The following is a 21,098-nucleotide window of genomic DNA, read 5'->3' as shown; positions in this document are numbered from 1 at the left end:
ATTATAAATGGGTAACATCCTTTGCCTGCCTTGAAGCAGTGTCGAGCATAAGCCTCTAGTGGTCTGACTAAGCCACTAGTCAGACCACCTCATTATACTTCTGCCCTTGTTGTAACCAGATAGATGGCTTGAAGGAAATTTCTGTCTACTGTGACTTTTTCATTTGGAGATCCATGTTTTAAGCATGTATTTGTTGTTTTGTTTCCCCTCTGCCTCTTTTTTTGGTCTCTACCTCTCTACTGATTGATTGACTGCTGGGCCCCTGCAGCTTTCTGGATGTTAGTTCGCTGACCAGGGATCAAACCTGGACCCTCTGCCGTGAGAGCACAGAGCCCTAACCATTAACCCACCAGAGGATTCCAAGACTGCTCCTTTCAGGGCTAGCCACTTCTTAGAGGTAACAGACTACTCTTAGGGGCTATCCTTTCATCTGTAGATTAAACAAGCCAAATCTCCTAATAGAAACCCCTTCTCTTTCCGACTCTTACACTTCAATAGACTTCAATAGACTATACGGCCTGTGCCAGGCAAATAAGGACGCCCTCCATGCTCCAAGGCTTGACAGGATTCAGACTAGCCAATACCAAGCCATTTATCCCGCCTTGCCTCCCCTCTCCTATCGAAAACAAAAGCTCTGGACCGCGCATTGTTTGCTTCCGCCCCCTGACCCGTCCCGATCTTCCCCGCCGGGCCCTTTGCGATGTTCCCCATCTCAAGTGTTTAGGGATCTGTGGAACATAAGTTTGGCCCTTCGTATCAGTCATTACCATTTCTGCGTATCTTACTGTGGTAGATTAAACAGTTCCTGGGTATATGTCTAGAACACGCACAAAACATATTACAACTTCCTCTGAGCGCCTAGAAGGCTCTACACAGGGAGCCTGAAAGTGATCCTGGGGGTGAACAGAAAGCAGCAGATGACAGAATTCCAGGGTCAGGACCCGATTGTCCCCTTCCTTTCTGGTTTGCGCGGGTGAAAAACTACGTTACCCAGAACTCTGAGGCCGCGTGTTTGCGCCGGTGCTGGGCCAATGACAGCCGCGGGCCGGGCCGGGACTTCCGGGCGCTTTAACGACTGTGCGTCATCAGTCGGCGTCCAAAGTGTGCCTGGGGCTGTAGGGGCTGAAAAGCCGGCGTGGCCGCGTGTCCCCGGCCGGAGCTGGGGAGGCTGGTGAGGAAGCTGTCCTCACCTCTGCGTCGGTCAGTGTGCGAGCCTCACATCCGCCCCGGGTCCTCCGCCACAGGGGTGGCTCCTGAGCGCCCGCCGGGGCCCCGATCCGTCCCCGCAGCTCTGACGCGATGGCCTGGGCCTCTACGCCTGGGCTACTGAGGCTCGGAGAGCGACGGTCCGCCGAGGTCTCCCCGCCCTAGCAGCCTCCGGGCGGCGGGCGGTGAATCCTGGAGCCGCCGCTGCGGCCCACGCTCTCCACAAGGCCCCGCGATGGCGGCGGTGTGGATGGGCCCCATGCGGGTGAGACAACCATTTCGCCTTTTTTGCATTTGTTTTTCTTGGGGATGGTCTTGATCACTGCCTCCTGTACAAAGTCGCAAAACTCCTTCCATCGTTCTTCAGGCACTCTTTATCAAATCTAATCCGTTGATTCTGCTTGTCACTTCCACTTTATAATCGTAAGGGAGTTCAATTAGGTCATACCTGTATGGTCTAGTCGTTTTCCCTACTTCTTTCTATTTAAGTCTGAGTTTGGCAAGAAGGAGTTAAAGATTTGAGCCACAGTCAGCTCCAGGTTTTGTTTTTGTTGACTGTATAGAGCTTCTCTATCTTGGGCTGCAAAGAGTATGATCAGTATGATTTCTGTATTGACCATCTGGTGATGTCCATCTGTAGAGTCTCTTCCTGTGTGTTGTTGGAAGAGGGTGTTTGCTGTGACCAGAGCATTCTCCTGGCAAAACTCTATTAGCCTTTGCCCTGCTCCATTCTGTACTCCAAGGCCAAACTTGCCTGTTACTCCAGGTATGTCTTGACTCCCTACCTTTGCATTCCAGTCCCCATGATGAAAAGGACGTCTTTTTTTGGTGTTAGTTCTAGAAGGTCTTATAGGGCTTCATAGAACCGTTCAACTTCAGCTTCTTCAGCATTAGTGGTTGGGGCATAGACTTGCATTACTGTAATATTGAATGGTTTGCCTTGGAAACGAACCGAGATGATTCTGTTGTCTTTGAGATGCACCCAAGTACTGAATTTCGGACTCCGGTTGACTATGAGGGCTACTCCATTTCTTGTAAAGGGGTTGTTTCCTAGAGTAGTAGATCTAATGGTAATCTGAATTGAATTTGCCCATTCCAGTCCATTTTAGTTCTCTGATTCTTAAAATGTCGATGTTCACTCTTGCCATCTCCTGTTTAACCACTTTCAGTTTGTTGAACAGAAAGGTATATAACCGGCTTATAAGATTTCTAAAATGGCAGCTAGTTGCCAGCCCTTTGTTCTTTTCAGTTCCTGATTCTCCTTCCTCACGAGGATGTTTTAGCGGGCTAATTTCAAGGGCTTTATCCTGGACATTAGTAAAGAACTAAAGGGGTGAGTTAAACAGTTACTATAAATCATCCAATCAAAAACTTAGGTGGCCTCCAGGAAGATTATAACTGTGTGACTCTCAGCCTGTGAGCAGCTGGAGGAGGGAACCCTCATTTTAGGAATAAAAACAGTGGATTTCCCGCTCCGGGTGCTTGCTCCCAGACCTTTGCAGTATACCCTTCTGCAGAAGTAAAGACCGCCTTATGGAGCCATCTTGTCTGTCTTACTCCCCCGACACCCTTTGAGAGCATCTGCAGCAGGCGTGTCCGGGGGCCAGCTCATTTGCTGGAGGCTCCATCCTGCTCAGCCAGGACAGACAGCCCATCCGAGGCCTGACTACAGCCTGCACCGTCCTCAGCAATTCGTGCTCCCTGGTCCTGAGGCATTTGCTCCGGGACACATGCTGACAGGTCTCAGATAGAGATGAGCAGGGGTGGTTCCTGTGGATTCTCCCTGGGAGTCTCCAGGATTCAGAAAGCAACAGAGCCCATACAGGCCTGTCCGCTTCCATGCAGCTGTCACCGCTTCGGGTGATGCTCCTGTGAGGTGTGCGTGATGTACGAAGTTGTTCCACAGGCAAGTGTTGATTGAGGACTTTGGATTCAGGCTGGGGACTTTCAGTCACTTTAACAAAGCATACAACGCGCTCAGCCCGAGGCAGGCATGCAGTGGGGACCAGTGGGTGCGGGGTGCTGTTGCTTTGATTACTATTGGTGTTGGGATATCAGTCATATTTTCACCCTTTTTCTTTCTCATTTTTCTGAAATCGTCGTGCCCTTACCTTCTGTGCCCCAGCGCCCCTGCAGACGGTACTGACCCCGTGTCGTTCTCCGTTGGCTCCCACATGGGAAGCTTCCATCTCCTCCGTGGCTGAGGTCACCGCCGGGTGGTGGCCGCCTCCTTGTGTCCTGCCCCGAGCTCAGCCCGAGGGAGGTGTCCGATCTCTGCGTCTTCGCCATGGAAAGGAATGGGCTCTGATCGCACCAAGAGCCCCAAGACCAACCCCGCTGCCTCTGTTGATTCTCCAGGTGCCTGTTACTTACGAGGACGTGGCTGTGACCTTCACCCAGGAGGAGTGGGGGTATCTGGGCCCCGTCCAGAGGACGCTGTACTGGGAGGTGATGCTGGAGACCTGCAGGCTTCTGGTGTCTCTGGGTAAGGCCCCCCACTCTGTTGTCTTCTCCCTCTGGCTCCAGGCCCGGCGGGCTGAGAAGGCCTCTGCGGCCCGCCCGCCTCCTCCCCCAGAGCTTCAGTTGTTTTCTGTTCTCACCTCTTCCTGCCTGGGCCCCGTAGGTCTCAATGAGGGACGGTTGGACCAGAAGACTAGTTTGTCTTTGGTCACAGCCAAAGGAGAAGGGTGTGTCGGGACGGAACGGGGGCGTCTCATGCCTGCTGGGCTCCCCGAGGGACCGATGCAGTGACTTAGAGAAGTGTGTTCGGCCCCGGCTTCTGGGGCTCCCTTTCCGCCTCTCTCTGGGCCCGCCCTGTGGCTTTCCTTTCACAGCGCTTTCTTTTGCTGCTGCAGCTACTCTGCAGAAAGAAGTAGTCTCCAAGTGCTTTCTCTCTGCCACCCGCACCCCCCCACCTCTGTTTCCTGCCGGATGTCTGTCTTGTGTGTCTGTTCATGCTCGCCTCATGGCATTCTCCCACACGCTGTCCTCAGATGGTGAGGAAAGTAGGGCTGTTGGCATGAGTGACTGAGAAAGCTTGTCCACTCTAAGGGCACATCTTGCTCATGAAAGGCTCTCCTTTGCGCTTTTTGGTGGCACGAGCCCTTTCTTTTGTGAAATCTTGACAAGAGTAAGTGACTTGATGTTTGTACGAATGTCTCTATCTGATCCAATCACAGTGTGGGATTCCCACCCCGAGGTTTTACTTTTCGTGGTTCGTGAATCGGCCCCTCCCTCCGGCCGCCTCCTGAGCTCTGACGCCCCGCTCGTGTGGCCCTCTGCCCGCCACAGCCACTTGTCTGAGGCTGCTGGCCTCACAGCCGCTGTGCGCCGCTCCCCTGACGAGCGCCTGGGAGAGCAGGTCCGGCGCTAGGCCCCTGGCGGCTCATCCCCGCCCTGCTGCCCTGCCCACGAGCGGCGTGTCCCTGGGCCAGTGACTGAACGCTGCAGCGTGCCCATCCTCGCATAGGCAGTGCCTGAGGTCGCGCAGCGTCCTCCTTGCATGGCCGGCCGGCCTGAGGCTGAGTGAGAGCAGCTTTAGCCTTTGTGGGCCCCTGCCGCCGCCACTGCCGCTAATGACGACACCACCCTCCTTGTCCTGGTCGTCGCCTACACGTGGACTCAGCGTTCTGTGAAACAGCGTTGGGTAGCTTTGTGCGCAAATAGGCCAGGTGCCAGAGGTGAGCAGACCTTGGTTTTCACCTTGGCTCAGCCATTCACCGAGTCCTGGCTGCAGCACATCATCTCATCTGCCTGAGCCCCCGTTTCATGATCTGTAAAATGGCGCTTATTGCACTGTGTACTTCATGTGGGTACTGTAAGGAGATCCTGCAATAGAAGTTTTCGTGCAAGGTCCACAAGGACAGTCAAAATAGTCCTTTTAGGACCTAAAAAGACTCAGATCCGTGCAGACATTTACCTTTTTCTTGAATGAAGAGGCTCAATATTTTAGATACGTAAGTCATTTCTTTTCTAAATTAGTACATAAGCTTAATTCAGTTCTTTTTTTAATACATTGAAATTAAACTGCTTGGCATAGTCCCTGGAATATGGTCATACCTGTAAAAAATGCCTTTTTAAGACTGTTTTTTAAAAATCAGTTTTAGGTTCACAAAATTGAGAGGAAGTACAGAGATTTCCCACAGTCTGCTCCCTGCACAGGCGCATTGGCTGTTGTTTAGTCACTCAGCGTGTCTGACTCTGCGACCCCATGGACTGTAGCAGCCAGGCTCCTCTGCCCATGGGATTCTCCAGGAAGAATACTGGAGCGGGTTGCCATTTCCTCCTCCAAGGGATCATAGCCTCTTTCATTATCTGTGTTCCCCTACATGGTACATTCGTTACAGCTGATGTATTTACATGAACACATGATGACATCAAGTCCATAGTGTGCGTTAGGGTTTACTCTTGGTATTGTACATTCCGTGAGTTTGGACAGATGACATGTATCCATCATAGTAGCGTCCAGATTACTTTTGTGGCCCTAAAAGTCCTATCTCTTCACCCCCAACCCTCACCAGCCTCTGATCTTTTTTGACTATCTCCATTTGTGTTTTCCAGAATGTCATATAGCTGTCATCTGATAGTACTTAGCTTTTTCAGATTGGCTTCTTTCACTCAGTAATGGGCATCTGTTTCTTCACGTCCTTTCGTGGCTTTTTGGTGCTGAATAATATTGTCTGGATGTACCATAGTTCATCCACTTACCCACTGAAGAAATCTGAAGTGAAAGTCGCTCAGTCCTGTCCGACTCTTTCTGACCCCATGGACTGTCCATGGAACTCTCCAGGCCACAATACTGGAGTGGGTAGCCTTTCCCTTCTCCAGGGGATCTTCCCAACCCAGGGATCAAACCCAGGTCTCCCACATTGCAGGCAGATTCTTTACCAGCTGAGCCACAAGGGAAGCACATCTGGTTGCTTCCAAATTTTGGCAGTTATGAGAAAAGCTGCTGTAAATATCCATGTGCAGGCATGCAGGTTTTTATGCAGGTGTAAGTTTTCAGGACCTTTGGGTACAGAGTGAGGACTGATTGATGGATCCTGTGGTGAGGGCATGTATAGTTTTTTGAGAGCCCACCAGACTTCAGAATGGGCATCATTTACATTTCCACCAGCATGGAATGAGGGTTCCTGGAGCTCAGCCTCCTCCCCAGCATTTGGTGTTGTCAGTGTTCCTGTTTTACCCCTCCTCATAGGTGTGCACTGGTGTCTAGGTTTAATTTGCATTTCCCTGATGACAGTCTAATGGAAATCAGTCCTGAATATTCTTTGGAAGGACCGACACTGTAGCTGAAGCTCCAATACTTTGGTCACTGGATGTGAAGTACTGACTCATTGGAAAAGACCCTGATGCAGGGAGAGATTGAAGGCAGAAGTAGAAAGAGACCACAGAGGATGAGATGGTTGGATGGCATCACTGACTTGATGCACATGAGTTTAACCAAACTGTGGGAGTTGGTGATGGACAGGGAGGCCTGGCGTTTTGCAGTCCATGGGGTTGCAAAGAGTCAGACACGACGGAGCGACTTAACTGAACTGATGACAGTCTGTGGAGCATCTTTTCATATGCTTGTTTTCCATCTGTTTATTGCCTTTGGTGAGATATCTTTTAAGGTCTTTGTTCTTGCTTTTGGGAAGCTGACTGTTAAGGTATTTGGCTCATTTTAAAATGGGGTTGTTTTCTTACTGTCTAATTTTAAGAAATATTTGTATTTTTGGACAACTGTCCTTTATCAGATATGTCTTTTGCAAATATTTTCTCCTGTCTGTGTGTGGCTTGTCCTCTCCTATCTTTTGGCGGAGCACAGGTTTATAATTTTTATGAAGTCCAGCTTGTCAGTCATTTCCTTCCTGGGTTATGCCTTTGGGATTGTGTCTAGGGAGGTATCACGCACCTGTAGTCGCCTAGGTTTTGTCCTGTAATGTCTCCTAGGGGTTTTATGGGCTTGTATTCCGTTTAGGTCTGTGATTCACCTTGAGCTCATTTTGGTGGGGGGTGTAAGCTCTCTGTCTCAATGGCACCTGTTACACGTGGGTGTCCTGTTGCTCCACCGATTGTGGAGGAGACCAACTTGGCTCTGTTGTGTTGCTTTTGCACCTTGTCAACAATCGTTGAGTGTATTATGTGAGTCTGTTCCTGTGCTTCCAATTCTGTTCCATTTATCTTTCACCAATATCACACTGTCTTCAGTACTGCAATTTTATTATAAGTCTTGAGGTTGGGGGACATCAGTTCTCACATCCAGTCTACTAATAAGTTCATCAAAGGCATTCATCAGTGGTGTTTGATCTGTAACATTTCTTTTTGCTTCTAAATTAGAGTTTCCTTCTATCTGCTTACATTGCCCGTCTGTTTTTCGATGCTGTCTACTTTGTTCATTAAAGCCTTTAGCATATTCATCATTGTCATTTAAAATTCCTGATCTGATAGTTCCAGCATCCCTGGCCTGTCAGGTTCTGATGCTTGCTCTAGCTCTTCAAACTATGCCCTTTGACTTTTAGCATGACTCGCCAGTTTTTCTCGACAGCTGCACATGATGTGGAGATAGATCTCACGATATTGTGAGGGCCCGCCTGTTACTGGGCCCCACTTGACTTCTCCTCTCAGAGTTGTCTGCTCTGAACCTGCCGCAGTTCTTTAATTATGGTTCGGGTTTCCTCACCTGGCGCTGGTTCCCGTGGCAGCTCCTGCTCACTGCTCTCTGCTCCCGTGACTCACTGTATTCCCTGTGTCTCCAGTCTTGGGGACAGCAGCTTACCCTGTTCCCTAGCCTCTGTTACTGACCCAAGACGGCTCGATTTTTCTGTCTGTTCAGCTTTCCACTTGTTGTTCAGATGGAGTGGGGACTCGGAAGCTCCTTACAGGCAGAACTGGAAACAGAAACTCCACTAAATATGAGTTTTAACTTACCCTTAGGGTTAAGAAAATGCCATGGCAACATGGCAAACTGATGAAGCTCCTAGACTCAGAAGCCACAGTTTAGTGACATCTTCTCAGGAGGTGACGTTTGAGCTGAGAAGCAAAGAATGGAGAGTAAGCTAGTCAGAGGAAAGTGGGACAAAGCAGCCTTCCAGCTGGACAGGGCAGCATATGCAGAGTCCCCGGGGTCACAGGGGGCATGACTCCTGACAGCAGAGGGCAGGCTCCTTAATTTGCATTGCCCTGTCCCTGAGCACATGAGCAGATGGGGTGAACATCTGCCTAGTGATGACTGATGAGTCCTGGGCCGTGGTTTAGGATCTGCGCCGCGGGTGCACTTTCTGTGTGGGCCCCGTACCTCCAGCAGCGACTTATCTGCGTCCCTGACCCCCTCCTTTGTTGATGTGTGTTTGGAGCAGTCTGTGCCCGAAAGGAAATGTATCATGTTGTCTAAGAAGAAGCTCAGAGGTGATGCTGGCTCCCAGGTGGGGGTGCCAACTCAGGTGTCTGTTTCTCCATATCCTTGGTCCTGGTGCTGAGGCCAGTCCCCTCACAGACATCGTAAGCTGCTTCCCAAGGGCAGAAGCAGGTGACGTGGGCCACCTGTGGACCTTAGCTGCTGTCTGTGTGACGATGGAGACCAGGGTCCATAGCCTGCCAGTCTGGTCACCAGCACCTGGGAAGCATTTAAGACCACGGGTACTTGGACTTCTCCCCACAGACTTTGTCTGACCTGTTCTGTGCTGGTAACAGGATACCCTGGGTGTTGCTAGTGATCACGGAGGCAGGCAGAGGCCCCTGACTCCAGTGAATTAGGTAAAGTCCTCAGGAAATAGTCTGAGCGGTGCGGGGATCTGGGGATGGAGATCGGGGAGGGGTCCTGTCTGTGCAGCCAGTGGTCACATCTTTGTCTTTGGGGACCGAGGGTGGTGTTCTCACATGTTTCCCAGGTGCAGGGTTCTGTTTGCCTGGAGGGGGGCAGCCACATGTTGGGTTCTCTTCCAAACCCTGCAGTCCTGGTCTCGGTTGAGAGGCTTCTTCTTCCCACACATCCCCACATTCTCTTTTCTTCTCTCTGAACAGGATGTCCTTTGCCTGAGCCAGAGCTGATCCCCCCAGCGGAGCCTGGCCCTGAGTCACAGACGTCGAAGAGAGGGCCCACCCCTGACTCCTGCTCGTGTGAGTACCCGCAGCTGGCCAGGGCGGTCAGGGCAACATGCACACCTCATGGAGGCCACGGCCCGTCCGCTCTGCGAGAATGTTCTTGTCATGGGCGCGGGGGATCCCTGCAGCCTTTGGACCCATGCTTGCCCTGCCCTGTGATGCTGCTGGGAGGTGTGGGGTGTGTCAGGTCAGTTCAGGCTCTCAGCTCCATGAGCGTAAGCTTAAAGACTAGGTGTGACACAGCACACAGCCTTGTGGCCCAAGGATGTTCCGTGATCTTTGTCTGTGCATTTGGTCAAGGTAAATCTAGCTGCTCGAACAGGTGTATTCCAGAATCTCTGTGGCACAGTCTACAGAAAAGTGTTCTTCTTGAGCCAAGAACCACGTGGGTCTGTGGGGAGCTGTGAGCAGGCAGTTTTTTGGGACTGGGGTGCCTCCTGTCATTCGTGTGGGCCCTCCAGGGTTCCTGGCATCCTCCAGCTGGCAGAGGGGAGACAGAGAAGGAAGTGTCACAGCAACTCCCAGCACGGTGTTTCCCTCATATCCCACTGACTTGCGACTTGACCTTGTCATCTGGTGCCAGGGCTGGGAAGAGAGGCTGCGTGTGTCCACGGAGAGGAAAGCAATGGTTTGCTGAGCGTGGTTGGTTACACTCTGTCCGGTCCTGGACATTTGCAGTCCTCATGGTTTCTGCCTCATTGGGTGGTTACAGGATGTAATAGATTGCGTGTGAAGTTGCTCCTCACTGGACCTGACCGTAGACAGCGGCTCAGCAGACGCGAGCTGTTGGTGTCACAGGACTAGTGCTTGCGAGTCAGGGCAGGGTCTCACGTTTCCTTCTGGACAGCTGGGGCCCGTTGCCACCCTCTCTGCCGCCGACATTCCCAGCATTGAGCGGACAGATGCGCCCTCTTGCTCTCGTCTTCTGTCTTCTTTGCCTGAACCTCAAGGCACCTCACACCCAACACACCCGAGAGAGAGCTCAGACCTTGCCCACTCCTCCCGCCTCGCGAGCAGGTCAGGAGGCGGGCACACCTCAGACAGCTCCTTGGCACCCCCGTCTCCACCAGCGCCTCCATCCAGGTGGCACCAAACCCTGTCCGTTCCGTGCGCACGTCTCGAGTCCATCACCTCCGCCAGCTATGCGAGGCCCGTCCCCATGCTCCCAGTCCAGGCTTCCGGCTTCTGCCTGGGCGATGCCAGCACGCTCCTGGCTGGTCTCTCTGCCTCTGCTCTGTGCCCGTTGGTCTGGCCTGTCTCCCGCACTGACCCTCGCAGCCGCTCCCCAGCCCCCGAGGTCTCAGCACGTCTTCGTGTCCACAGTAGAGCCTGGTCCGTGTGCTGCTTCATCCTTAAAGCCTCACCTGTCACCCGAGTGTCCTGTGTGTAGCTTCCACCCTCACCTCCCACTGCCTGGCTGTTTTCCACACGGTGATGTCTGTGTTCCGATACTGCTCTCCCACCCTCTCCTCCCCCACTGTGTCCACACGTCTGCTCTCTGTGCCTGAGTCTCCATTGTTGCCCTGCAGATAGGTTCATCCTTTTATTCTTAAAAAACTCTCCAAGGTTAACCCACACATTCTTGTTCTCACGCCTTCAGTTTACCTGCTTCCTGGTCAGGTCCCTGGTGCGCATATTGGACTAGTCCATAATAAAAAGTGAAGTCTGATTGATTTCTCTGCCCTGTGTCTGGCCTACTCGCATGGTATAGGTGGTGTGTCACTTCAGCGTCACCGCAGTCCTACAAGACAGGTTCTCGTTTTAGCTCTAATTTTCAAAAGAGGAAAATGAAGGCCTGTGACATTTGAGTGCCTTGCCAGATGCCATAAAGCTCACGCTGAGTTCTGGAATTCAGGCCTAGGTTTTTGTGGTCAGAGACCATAATATCACATGACCCTAACTTCTGTTCGGTGGAGCTCAGGTACTGGTTTCACTTCACGGCTCTGTGGGCCCGTTGTCATCACTGATTCATGAATGACCTTGACTAGTTGATGTAGGAATGGAATTATTTCTCTGCTTATTCGTTTCTTTTTGAACATAATGCACTTAACATCCCCGGGCTCCAGCCTGAGAACCTTGCTCATGCCCTCCTGTCTCAGCGTGGGCTGCTGTAACAAGAAAGCCACAGCCCAGGTAGCTCAAGCAGCAGACTTTGTTCTGTCACTTCAGGAATCTGGGAAGACCTGGATCAAGGTGCTGGCAGATCCCGGCTGAGGAGGGCCCGCTCCTCTGTGTTCAGATGGCAGCTTTCTCCTTCTGTCCTCATGTGGCAGTGAAAAGGAGCAAGCTGTCTCCTCTCTCTTCCCGTAAGGACACTAATCCCATCTCAGAGCCCTCCTCTTTGCAACCTCGTGCTCTCATGCAGGGCAGCTCCCTGGTTCTGGAAGACTGTGTGCCTTTGTGCGTGCTCTTTCCTTTTTTTTTTTAATTTTTTTGTTTCCATTTATTTTTATTAGTTGGAGGCTAATTACTTTAAAACATTGCAGTGGTTTTTGTCATACATTGAAATGAATTAGCCATGGATTTACATGTATTCCCCATCCTGGTCCCCCCTCCCACCTCCCTCTCCACCCCATCCCTCTGGGTCTTCCCAGTGCACCAGGCCCGAGCACTTGTCTCATGCATCCAACCTGGGCTGGTGATCTGTTTCACCCTAGATAATATACATGTTTCGATGCTGTTCTCTTGAAACATCCCACCCTCGCCTTCTCCCACAGAGTCCACAAGTCTGTTCTATACATCTGAGTCTCTTTTTCTTTTTTTACATGTAGGGTTATCGTTACCATCTTTCTAAATTCCATATATATGTGTTAGTATACTGTAATGGTCTTTATCTTTCTGGCTTACTTCGCTCTGTATAATGGGCTCCAGTTTCACCCATCTCATTAGAACTGATTCAAATGAATTCTTTTTAATGGCTGAGTAATATTCCATGGTGTATATGTACCACAGCTTCCTCATCCATTCGTCTGCTGATGGGCATCTAGGTTGCTTCCATGACCTGGCTATTATAAACAGTGCTGCGATGAACATTGGGGTGCACGTGTCTCTTTCAGATCTGGTTTCCTCAGTGTGTATGCCTAGAAGTGGTATTGCTGGGTCATATGGCAGATCTATATCCAGCTTTTTAAGGAATCTCCACACTGTTTTCCATAGTGGCTGTACTAATTTGCATTCCCACCAACAGTGTAAGAGGGTTCCCTTTTCTCCACACCCTCTCCAGCATTTATTGCTTGTAGACTTTTGGATAGCAGCCATCCTGACTGGCATGTAATGGTACCTCATTGTGGTTTTGATTTGCATTTCTCTGATAATGAGTGATGTTGAGCATCTTTTCATGTGTTTTTTTGCCATCCGTATGTCTTCCTTGGAGAAATGTAAAAATATGGAACGCTTCACGAATTTGCATGTCATCGTTGCGCAGGGGCCATGCTAATCTTCTCTGTATCGTTCCAATTTTAGTATATGTGCTGCCGAAGCGAGCACTGTGCGTTCTCTTTCCTAAGGCTGAAAGAACCTTGTCATCTTCTGTGTACTGCAGCTCCTGCCGCACCCGTAGGGCTGCCCTCACCAGGAAGCCTCCACAGCCCACCCCTGTCGCCCACCTGGGAGCACGCGGCACCTCTTCGCTGGCTCCCCTGTGCGTAGCACCATGAGGTGCTGTGGGTCGCAGCAGACTCACCACACGCACTGTCACCATTCCTCTCTGCCCTCCTTGTCTCCAGACATTCTGTCCCCTGTCCATACTCTCCCCCCGGGCTTTCCCTTTAAATTTTTCAAGAATTCAAACAGGAGAAAGAAAGAAATTACAAACTTGGGTTTCAGAGACCTGAACAGACAGCAGGCTGAAAAGATGGCCCCTGTGTTCATCTTATTCCCACTGACATGGTGATTTAGTTTCCTCTACTCTGCCGTCACTTACAAGCCTTTTTGTGTATTGTCTTCCCTCCAGGTGACAACAGAAACCCTGAGGCCCCACAGCCTGCCCCTTCCCACCCAGCCTCATCTGACGAAGTCTCGCCCCAGAAACGACTGACTCAGTGGGACTCAGAACACTCCCAGCTGGTGCACACCAAGGATGGGGGTGGGCCGTTGGAGATGCAGGAAGGTCCCCTGAGACCAGGCACAGGCCATCAGGGGAAGGGACTCCCTAGGAAAGTGAACGCTGATCACCACGGTTTAGGGACAGATGGCCGTCTGCCCTTGAGGACTGCAGAGCAGCGAGTCCCTCCAAGAGACGTGCTCTGTGAACGGGAGTCGCGTGGGCTGGTGACAGGACCCCTGGCTCGTGAAGAAAACTTCCCCTGTAAGTGTGGGGATTGTGGAAAAGCTTTCAACACACATGGCTTCCTTGTTCGACATGAGCAGCTTCCCTCTGGAGCGAAGCCCTGTGGATGCGCAGGCTATGGGAGAGCCTTCAGCAGGAGCACACACCTCCTGCAGCGCCTCCTGACCCACACCAGGGAGAGGCCCCACGAGTGCAGCGAGTGCGGGAAGGCCTTCCGCCGCAGGGCCCAGCTCACGGCGCACCGGCGGACCCACACCGGGGAGAAGCCCTACGAGTGCCGCGAGTGTGGCCGGGGCTTCTCCAACAGCACTAGGCTCATTCAGCACTCCGTCATCCACACCGGAGAGAAACCCTACAGGTGCCTCGAGTGCGGGAAGGCCTTCCACCGCAGGGCCCAGCTCACGACGCACCAGCGGACCCACACCGGGGAGAAGCCCTATGTGTGCGCCGAGTGTGGAAGGGCCTTCATCTACTGCTCCACTTTCATCTTCCATAAGAGGGCCCACACTGGAGAGAAACCGTATGAGTGCAAGGAATGTGGGAAGGCCTTTAGCAGTCGGTCAGGCCTCAGCCGGCACTTCACCATCCACAGCAAAGAGAAGCCCTACAAGTGCACAGAGTGTGGGAAAGCCTTCAGCCGCAGATCATACTTCAACAGCCACCAGCGGATTCACAGTGGAGAGAAGCCCTACAAATGCATGGAGTGTGGGAAGGCCTTCTGGTGGAGCACAAGCCTCATTCGACACTCCATCATCCACAGTGGAGAGAAGCCATGTGAGTGAAGTGAGTGTGGAGCTCATCCCTTACTCAGCACCAGAGGGCTCATACTGGGGGAGACCCTGCCAGTGTGACATGTGGGACGACTCCGCACACTTATGTCATTCCACACTTAGAGCCGAACCTCTAAGAACTCTTTTCTGGGGAAAGACTTCTGCACGTAACCCCTGAGGAAAATCTTTTGCCATTGAAACATCTTACTCAGAATCTGATCATTCATACCAAAAAGAAATCCCCTCATTTTTCTTCCCTGTGAGAAAACCTATTTGCAGGGTATCAATTGTCATCTAAAGAATCATGTTAGAAATGGAGTCAGCCTGGAAATTTATTCTGTATCTGAAAATTCATGCAGGAGAGTGAGCCAATCTTTATTTTGCATTTAGCAAAAACCTTCAGGCACATCTTCCTCCTCAGTTTACACTGCAAAATTATCTCAGGGATATTTAAACAAAAGAGGAAGAGACAGGGAAGAGAAGAAGAAATGCAAACACAGCTTTCAAATATCCACGAGGAGCCTGAGGCGTTTTGTCATCCCTCAGTTTATCTGAGTTAAGAGGAGTGTTGTTGCAGAGATCAGAGGACCTTGTTCCTTTTATTTATCTTGTATACACATGCACTGCTGTCCATTGTCAGGGGAGTTAAACAGTTGAGAGTGTGTCTGAGAAGATTTACTAAAGCCACCTTTGCTTGCCTAGTAGCTCAGACAGTAAAGCATCCACCTGCAATGCAGGAGACCCGGGTGGATCCCTGGGTCGGAAAGATCCTCTGGAGCAGGAACTGGCAACCCACTGCAGTGTTCTCGCCTGGAGAATTTCGTGGACAGGAGGCTGGCGGGCTGCAGTCCGTGAGGTGGCACAGAGTCGGACACGACTGAGCAGCTGGCACACACACCTTTGTCCTACAGCATTGCCTCTACCCTTGAGCAGCCTGTGTCTATGAGAAACATGAAGGCTTGACTTACACTTTCATGTTTAAGGAGACAAAGATGTATGTGTGAATGAACCCATTTTACTGAATGATTTTTTTTTTTTTAGCAGGTGAGTTGTTACGCACTCCTTAGCGGAGTCCGACTTCCATGGCCACCGTCCTGTTCGATTGATACTTTTGAAACATAATGTTTCATGTGTCTTTAACCAGCTGACACTCATACTTAATCTCTTTATCTTTTTATTTGTCTGTAGGGTGAGTAGGACAGTGTAACTGTGCATCCTTCCCACGTGTCCCAGTTCTTCCCTCTGATTCCTCCTTAGAGAGGCTTCACGAACAGTTCAGTGAGTTTCTGGAGGTTGAATTGCAGCCAAAACAGAACAAAACACACAGCTAATTTACGCTAAATGATAGCAATACATTCAGAGAAGGAACCTCATTTTCAATCTTACAAAAGTGTGTGTGAAGATTCACTGTCAAGTGACGTGACTGGAAATTTTCCGATTGAAATGAGCTTGTGTCAGTACAGGTACAGGTGAGTTCCACAGTTGTCGCCTTTGGCTCAGTCCCAGCATAAGGACTAATGACTAACATCATTTGTCAGGGTATTTTGAGATTCCTTCCTTTTATTTTTTTAAGCAACATGTGATAACATTACCTACGTTAAGAAATATGCTGTACAGAAGGACATAAAATAATCATGTGATCACGCTGAACCCTTCTCAGGGCTTTTCAAATGATTCCATGTCAGGTTTTGTGTGGCCCTTGTGGGCCGTGTCATTTCCGTTGTGTTAATCTATGGCATTATTGTGAAGGCCACTCTTCATGCTTTTCATGTCTCGTCTAAGAAGTCTTCAGCAAGCTCTAGGTTCTTAAATCTCTGATACAAGCTGAGTTCCTTTTTGTATTAACCGTGTGCAGTTTAGGTTGTGGTTGTTCCTGCCTAAGGATGTTCAGTTGTTCTTGGCACCATTTGAATAGTTGAAAAGACTATCCTGCCTCTATTGAACTGAAATTAGCAAAAAAAAAAAAAATCTGTTGGGCATGTTAATTTTTGTACTGTTTCTGAGTTCTTTATGTGATCCTACTGATCTGTGTATTTAAACCTCTGCAAATACGTTATGTTGAATACTGTAGCTATTAAGTCTTAAAATTGGATAAAGTACTTCCATCTTCTTTATCATTTTCTTCTTTATAGTTTTTAAAATTGATTTAGCTTCCCATGTCAATTTTTCCTTTGGTTTTCTGTGTAAGTTTTAACATGTACTGGTCTATATATTAAAAACATCTTGTGGGATTTTTATAGAAATTCCATTAATCTATGGATCATTTTGGTGAAACTTGGCATCTTTATTATGTTGCATCTTCCACTCCATGAACGTGGTATGTCTCTGCATTTATTTGGATCTCTGATTGAGTTCATAAGTGTTTTATAATTTTCAGCTTACATATCCTGAGCACATTTTGTTAGGTTTTTATTGAGTTTTTAAGTTCAGTTTTATCATTGTCATTACTGTTATTGAGAAATAAATTAATTTTTATATGTTGACTTTGTATCCTGTGCCCTTGCTGGACTCATTTATTAGTTCTAGCAAGTTTCTTCGTTGGCAGGTTCCTCAGGATTTTCTTCATAAGCAGTAAGTTACCTATCTGCAGCTCAGCTCAGATGGTAAAGAATCGCCTGCAGTGTAGGGGCCCAGGTCCAATCCCTGGGTTGGGAAGGTCCCTGGGGCATGAAAGTGGCAACCCACTCCAGTATTCCTACCTGGGAAATCCATGGAGAGAGGAACCTGCTGGGCTACAGTCCCTGGGGTCACAAGGAGTTGAACACAACTGAGCAAATACACTTACCTGGGAATAGTGAACATCTTATTTCTTCTGCCTTAGGTGTATGCTTTTTATTTCCTTTTCCTTTCTTTATTCTGCTAGCTAGAATTTCCAGTACAGTGTTGAATAGAAATGGTGAAAGAGGACGCCCATGTCTTATTTTTAATGTTAACGGGAAAGTATTCAGTGTTGCTTGACCATTAAATAAGATGACAGTATGGGTTTTTATATAGATGTTTTAAAATCAAGTTTGGTAGGTTTCCCTCCTCATTTGCAAAGAGCTTTCATTATGAATTGGTGTTGAATTTTGTCAAATACCTTTTCTCTTTCAGCTGATACGATCATACGACTTTTCCTCTATAGCCTGTTTATATGATGGATTGTCTGACTGGATTTGAATGTTGACCAAGCCTTGCATTTCTGCAGTAAACCCTGTAGTTGTAGAATATGGAACACACAGACATACACACATTCCTTTTGCCAGTATTTTGTCAAGAAATTTTATGTGTAAAATCATGAGCATATTGGCCTTTACATAGTTTATTTTTTTGACACTGCTGTCTGAATAATACTGGCCTCCCAAAATGAACTTTTGAGTGTTTCTCCCTCACCCCGCTGCCCCCCCCCACCCCCCGCCCAGCCTGGTTGAGATTTTGAGTTGGTTTTCTTTCTTCTCTAAATATTTGGTAGAATTCTCTGGTGAAACCATTTTGGCCTGGAGATTCCATTTGATGGAATTCATTAACTACACTTCATGAGAATATGTAGGGTTGTCATTAGCTTTGATACATGTACACTAAAGTTTCCAGTTGCATATCTTATAATGATTTAAAATCAGCAAAATTATGCTTTGAATAATAGGACTTGAGCACTTTAAAGGACCATAGAGACCCTCTTCAATTTAATGATTAGAAAACTGAGGTGCAGAGATGGCAGGTGTCTAGTGCAAGCCCATATTCTCAAGGTAAAGCCAGATCATGTCTGTTTTGTCCTAGCCATTGGAATTCTGCCCTTTATACTGCTTAATAAAAGCCCTATCCAGTTGGCATTGAGGATGTGATTATTTTCAAAAAGCACATTTTGATGATCTTTACTTCCTTCAGGCATAGGTTATTTTGTAACAATTTCAAGCACATCTTTAGATGTTTTCATTCACATCTTCTGTTACTAATCCTGTTTTATTTCATCCTATGCAAATTAGAGATTTTTTTTATAGTCCTGTTTATTGTCTGTTTTATATATATTTATTTTGTGCTAAAAAGCAAACATCCTCTATTTAGCATATGCAGTTCTATATGTATCTATCAGGACAGATTTATTCATCTTGGTGTATGAATCTGGTAGAAACTTAACCAATGTTATTCCTGCCTTATAAAAATTAAGATGGCATTAAGATGTTTCAATTTATTTATAGATGTAAATTTTTATTCTTAGAGTAAAATTATTTTACGTAAGTTGATGTTTAAGATTGTATACAAATTTAAAAATATGTCTTCCTGCTATTTTCTTTCTTAAATCTATTTTTCAGATGCAAATGCACACTTTTGTATTTTGTTGTTTTTAAATAACTCTTAATATATTTATTTTCCAAAATTTTATTTGCTTTATCTCTAACATATCTTCAAAACTGTGATTTATAAACTGAATATTGGGGGATAGTTTTCAGCCTACTAAAAGCTACTGACGTCTAATTCAAACATTCAATATACATTTCATGTGATAGATGGCATATTTAATTTAAAATGCATCTTCCTATTGTGGTTATCTTTGCTTCAGTTCTGTGTCTACACATTCTTTTAAAAATTTCTGTAGATTATTTACATTCTAAACTTCACTGTTAGTTGGTAATGTATATACTTCTGTTTTATTAGTGTTTAAGCTTAAAAATTATAATACATGTCTTTAACACAGCATAAGTTAATATCAACCTTGTGCATGATGTGATGGATATTGTTGAGGATCACGTGGTAATTCCATTGTTCTCAACGAGATGTTCATGTTTTACGTAGATAATTAACTGCCTTTAGTCACAGGTGCCCTTTTCTTGGATCTTCTGTCCTTCTGTCACTGCAGACCTTTCACCTGGGATCATTTTCCTTTGGCCTTAAGTGTAGCTCTAGGGTCTATTTTGTGTGGGTTACTTTTTGTTTTTTAAATTGGAGTGTAGTTGTTTACAATGTTGTGTCGTGTGTGGGTTAGTTACCTACTATTTCACTCTCTTTTTGAGAAACATTTCCAGTACACCCATCCACTATGTCCTGGACCCACTCTATGTTGTATGTGACTGGAGGTGATTTACTTTGTGTTAACAGCTTCCTGGGATTAAGGAACAGTATTTGAACATGCTACAAGAACAACACATCCTAGAAATTCTAATAGGCTCAGTAATTAGATAGGGTTTTTAGTTGTTGGAATAATAAAAGGATGACTGTGTAGAATGCATTGGAGAAATAATATGTCTGGTAACCAAACTGATGGATTGTGACATAAACTGACCAGATGACTAACAAACTCCATTGTCTCTTTCTGGATGCCTGGAAGGTCAGCATGTCCCATCTTTCCTTAACAGTTAACTCTGGGACCATGTGAATAAGCTGTGGCCAGATGAATACAGGCAGAAGTGGTTGTGGGTGCGTGTCTTAATTGTTCTTGCATTTGTGCACCGTTCTGGGAATCTCCTCAGTGGTTCTCAATCTCAAACCTCCCCAGGGCTTAGTGCTCCCTTGGGTGCTGCAGGTTCAGGAGGTGGGCTGATGGTGATAATGTCTTGATGAGAACAGGTCCTGAGGACCTGAAAAGCCTCTGAGCTTCCAGCTGGGCCATCTCATCATCACATATTTGTACCCAAGTCTGCCAGTCCTTAGGGTCAGAAGAGGAGGACAGGAGGGCAAGAAGGAGGCCCCAGTTGTTAGGAGCTCGATATGTCATCATGTCATAAACGTGAAACTATCAACTCCACTCCACTTGGACCTGAGGGCACTTAGTCCTGATGTTCCCAAGATCAGACTCTTACTTGTAATATTGCAACTGTTTGGGCATCGTGCCTACCTGTAGTTTAAGAAGTCTACCTGCTCTTTAAGAGATAACTAAATATGAATAGAAAAAAAGAACTATGCAAAGTAGTACATACAAATGTATGGTTTTTATGTAAAGCATTTAATCAGTACCTGAGAGGCTACTTGCCAACTCAAGGAATCATGTTTTCATAAATAATGCCAACATTCTTGCAAAAAGGTATCCACTTAAGACTTTCACAGCCTTGTACATTAAAGCATTGTGTCTGCAATCCCATGGACTGCAGCCAGCCAGGCGCCTCTGTCCATGGAACTCTCCAGGCAAGTATACTGGAGTGGGGTTGCCATTCCCTTCTCCAGGGGATCTTTCTGACCCAGGGGTCGAACCTGTGTCTCAGACCCTCATTGCTGGCAGATTCAGTACCATCTGAGTTACCAGGGAAGCCCCCTTCTCCAGGAGATCTTCCCAATCCTGGGATCGAACCTGGGTCTTCTGCATTGCAAGTAGAGTCTTTACTGTCCTAGCCACCAGGCAAGCCCCATGTTAATACTGACAGTAGTAATGTTCAGTCAATCGGTCGTGTCCAACTCTTTGTGACCCCATGGTCTGGAGCACCCCAGGCTTCCCTGTCATTCACCATCTCCTGGAGCTTACTCAAACTCATGTCCATCAAGTCGGTGATGCCACCCAACCATCTCATCATATGTCATGCCCTTCTCTTGCCTTCAGTCTTTCACAGCATCAGGGTCTTTTCTAACGAGTTGGCTCTTCACTCCAGATGGCCAGAGTATTGGAACTTCAACCTCAGCATCAGTCCCTCCAATGAATATTCAGTATTGATTTCCTTTAGGATTCACTGGTTTGCTCCCCTTGCAGTCCAAGGGATTCTCAAGAGTCCTCCAACACTACAGCTCAAAAGCATCAATTCTTCAGTGCTCAGCCTTCTTTATGGTCCAACTGTCATATCCACACG

The 21,098-nt window shown here is 47.9% G+C and overlaps 1 protein-coding gene and 1 non-coding gene across 2 annotated transcripts; one reads left to right on the top strand and one right to left on the bottom strand.

Annotated features, from left to right (window-relative positions):
* The first annotated feature begins 1,085 nt into the window (after positions 1 to 1,085).
* LOC139029989 (zinc finger protein 805-like) lies at positions 1,086 to 16,837 on the top strand. The gene is made up of 4 exons (XM_070451699.1): positions 1,086 to 1,471; positions 3,565 to 3,691; positions 9,211 to 9,306; positions 13,244 to 16,837. Exons 1-4 carry the CDS (start codon positions 1,442 to 1,444, stop codon positions 14,359 to 14,361), a joined length of 1,371 nt encoding a protein of 456 aa, XP_070307800.1. The 5' UTR covers positions 1,086 to 1,441; the 3' UTR covers positions 14,362 to 16,837.
* On the bottom strand, positions 12,671 to 12,777 carry LOC139030131 (U6 spliceosomal RNA). Its single transcript, XR_011482438.1, has one exon. It is a non-coding gene; the product is annotated as a U6 spliceosomal RNA (small nuclear RNA).
* Positions 16,838 to 21,098: the final 4,261 nt, after the last annotated feature.

Source organism: Odocoileus virginianus, chromosome 20, assembly GCF_023699985.2.
Source record: "Odocoileus virginianus isolate 20LAN1187 ecotype Illinois chromosome 20, Ovbor_1.2, whole genome shotgun sequence".
In the NCBI taxonomy this organism is placed as follows: domain Eukaryota; kingdom Metazoa; phylum Chordata; class Mammalia; order Artiodactyla; family Cervidae; genus Odocoileus; species Odocoileus virginianus.
Note: the sequence above shows the minus strand (reverse complement) of the source record. Positions and strands in the feature narration are given on the sequence as shown.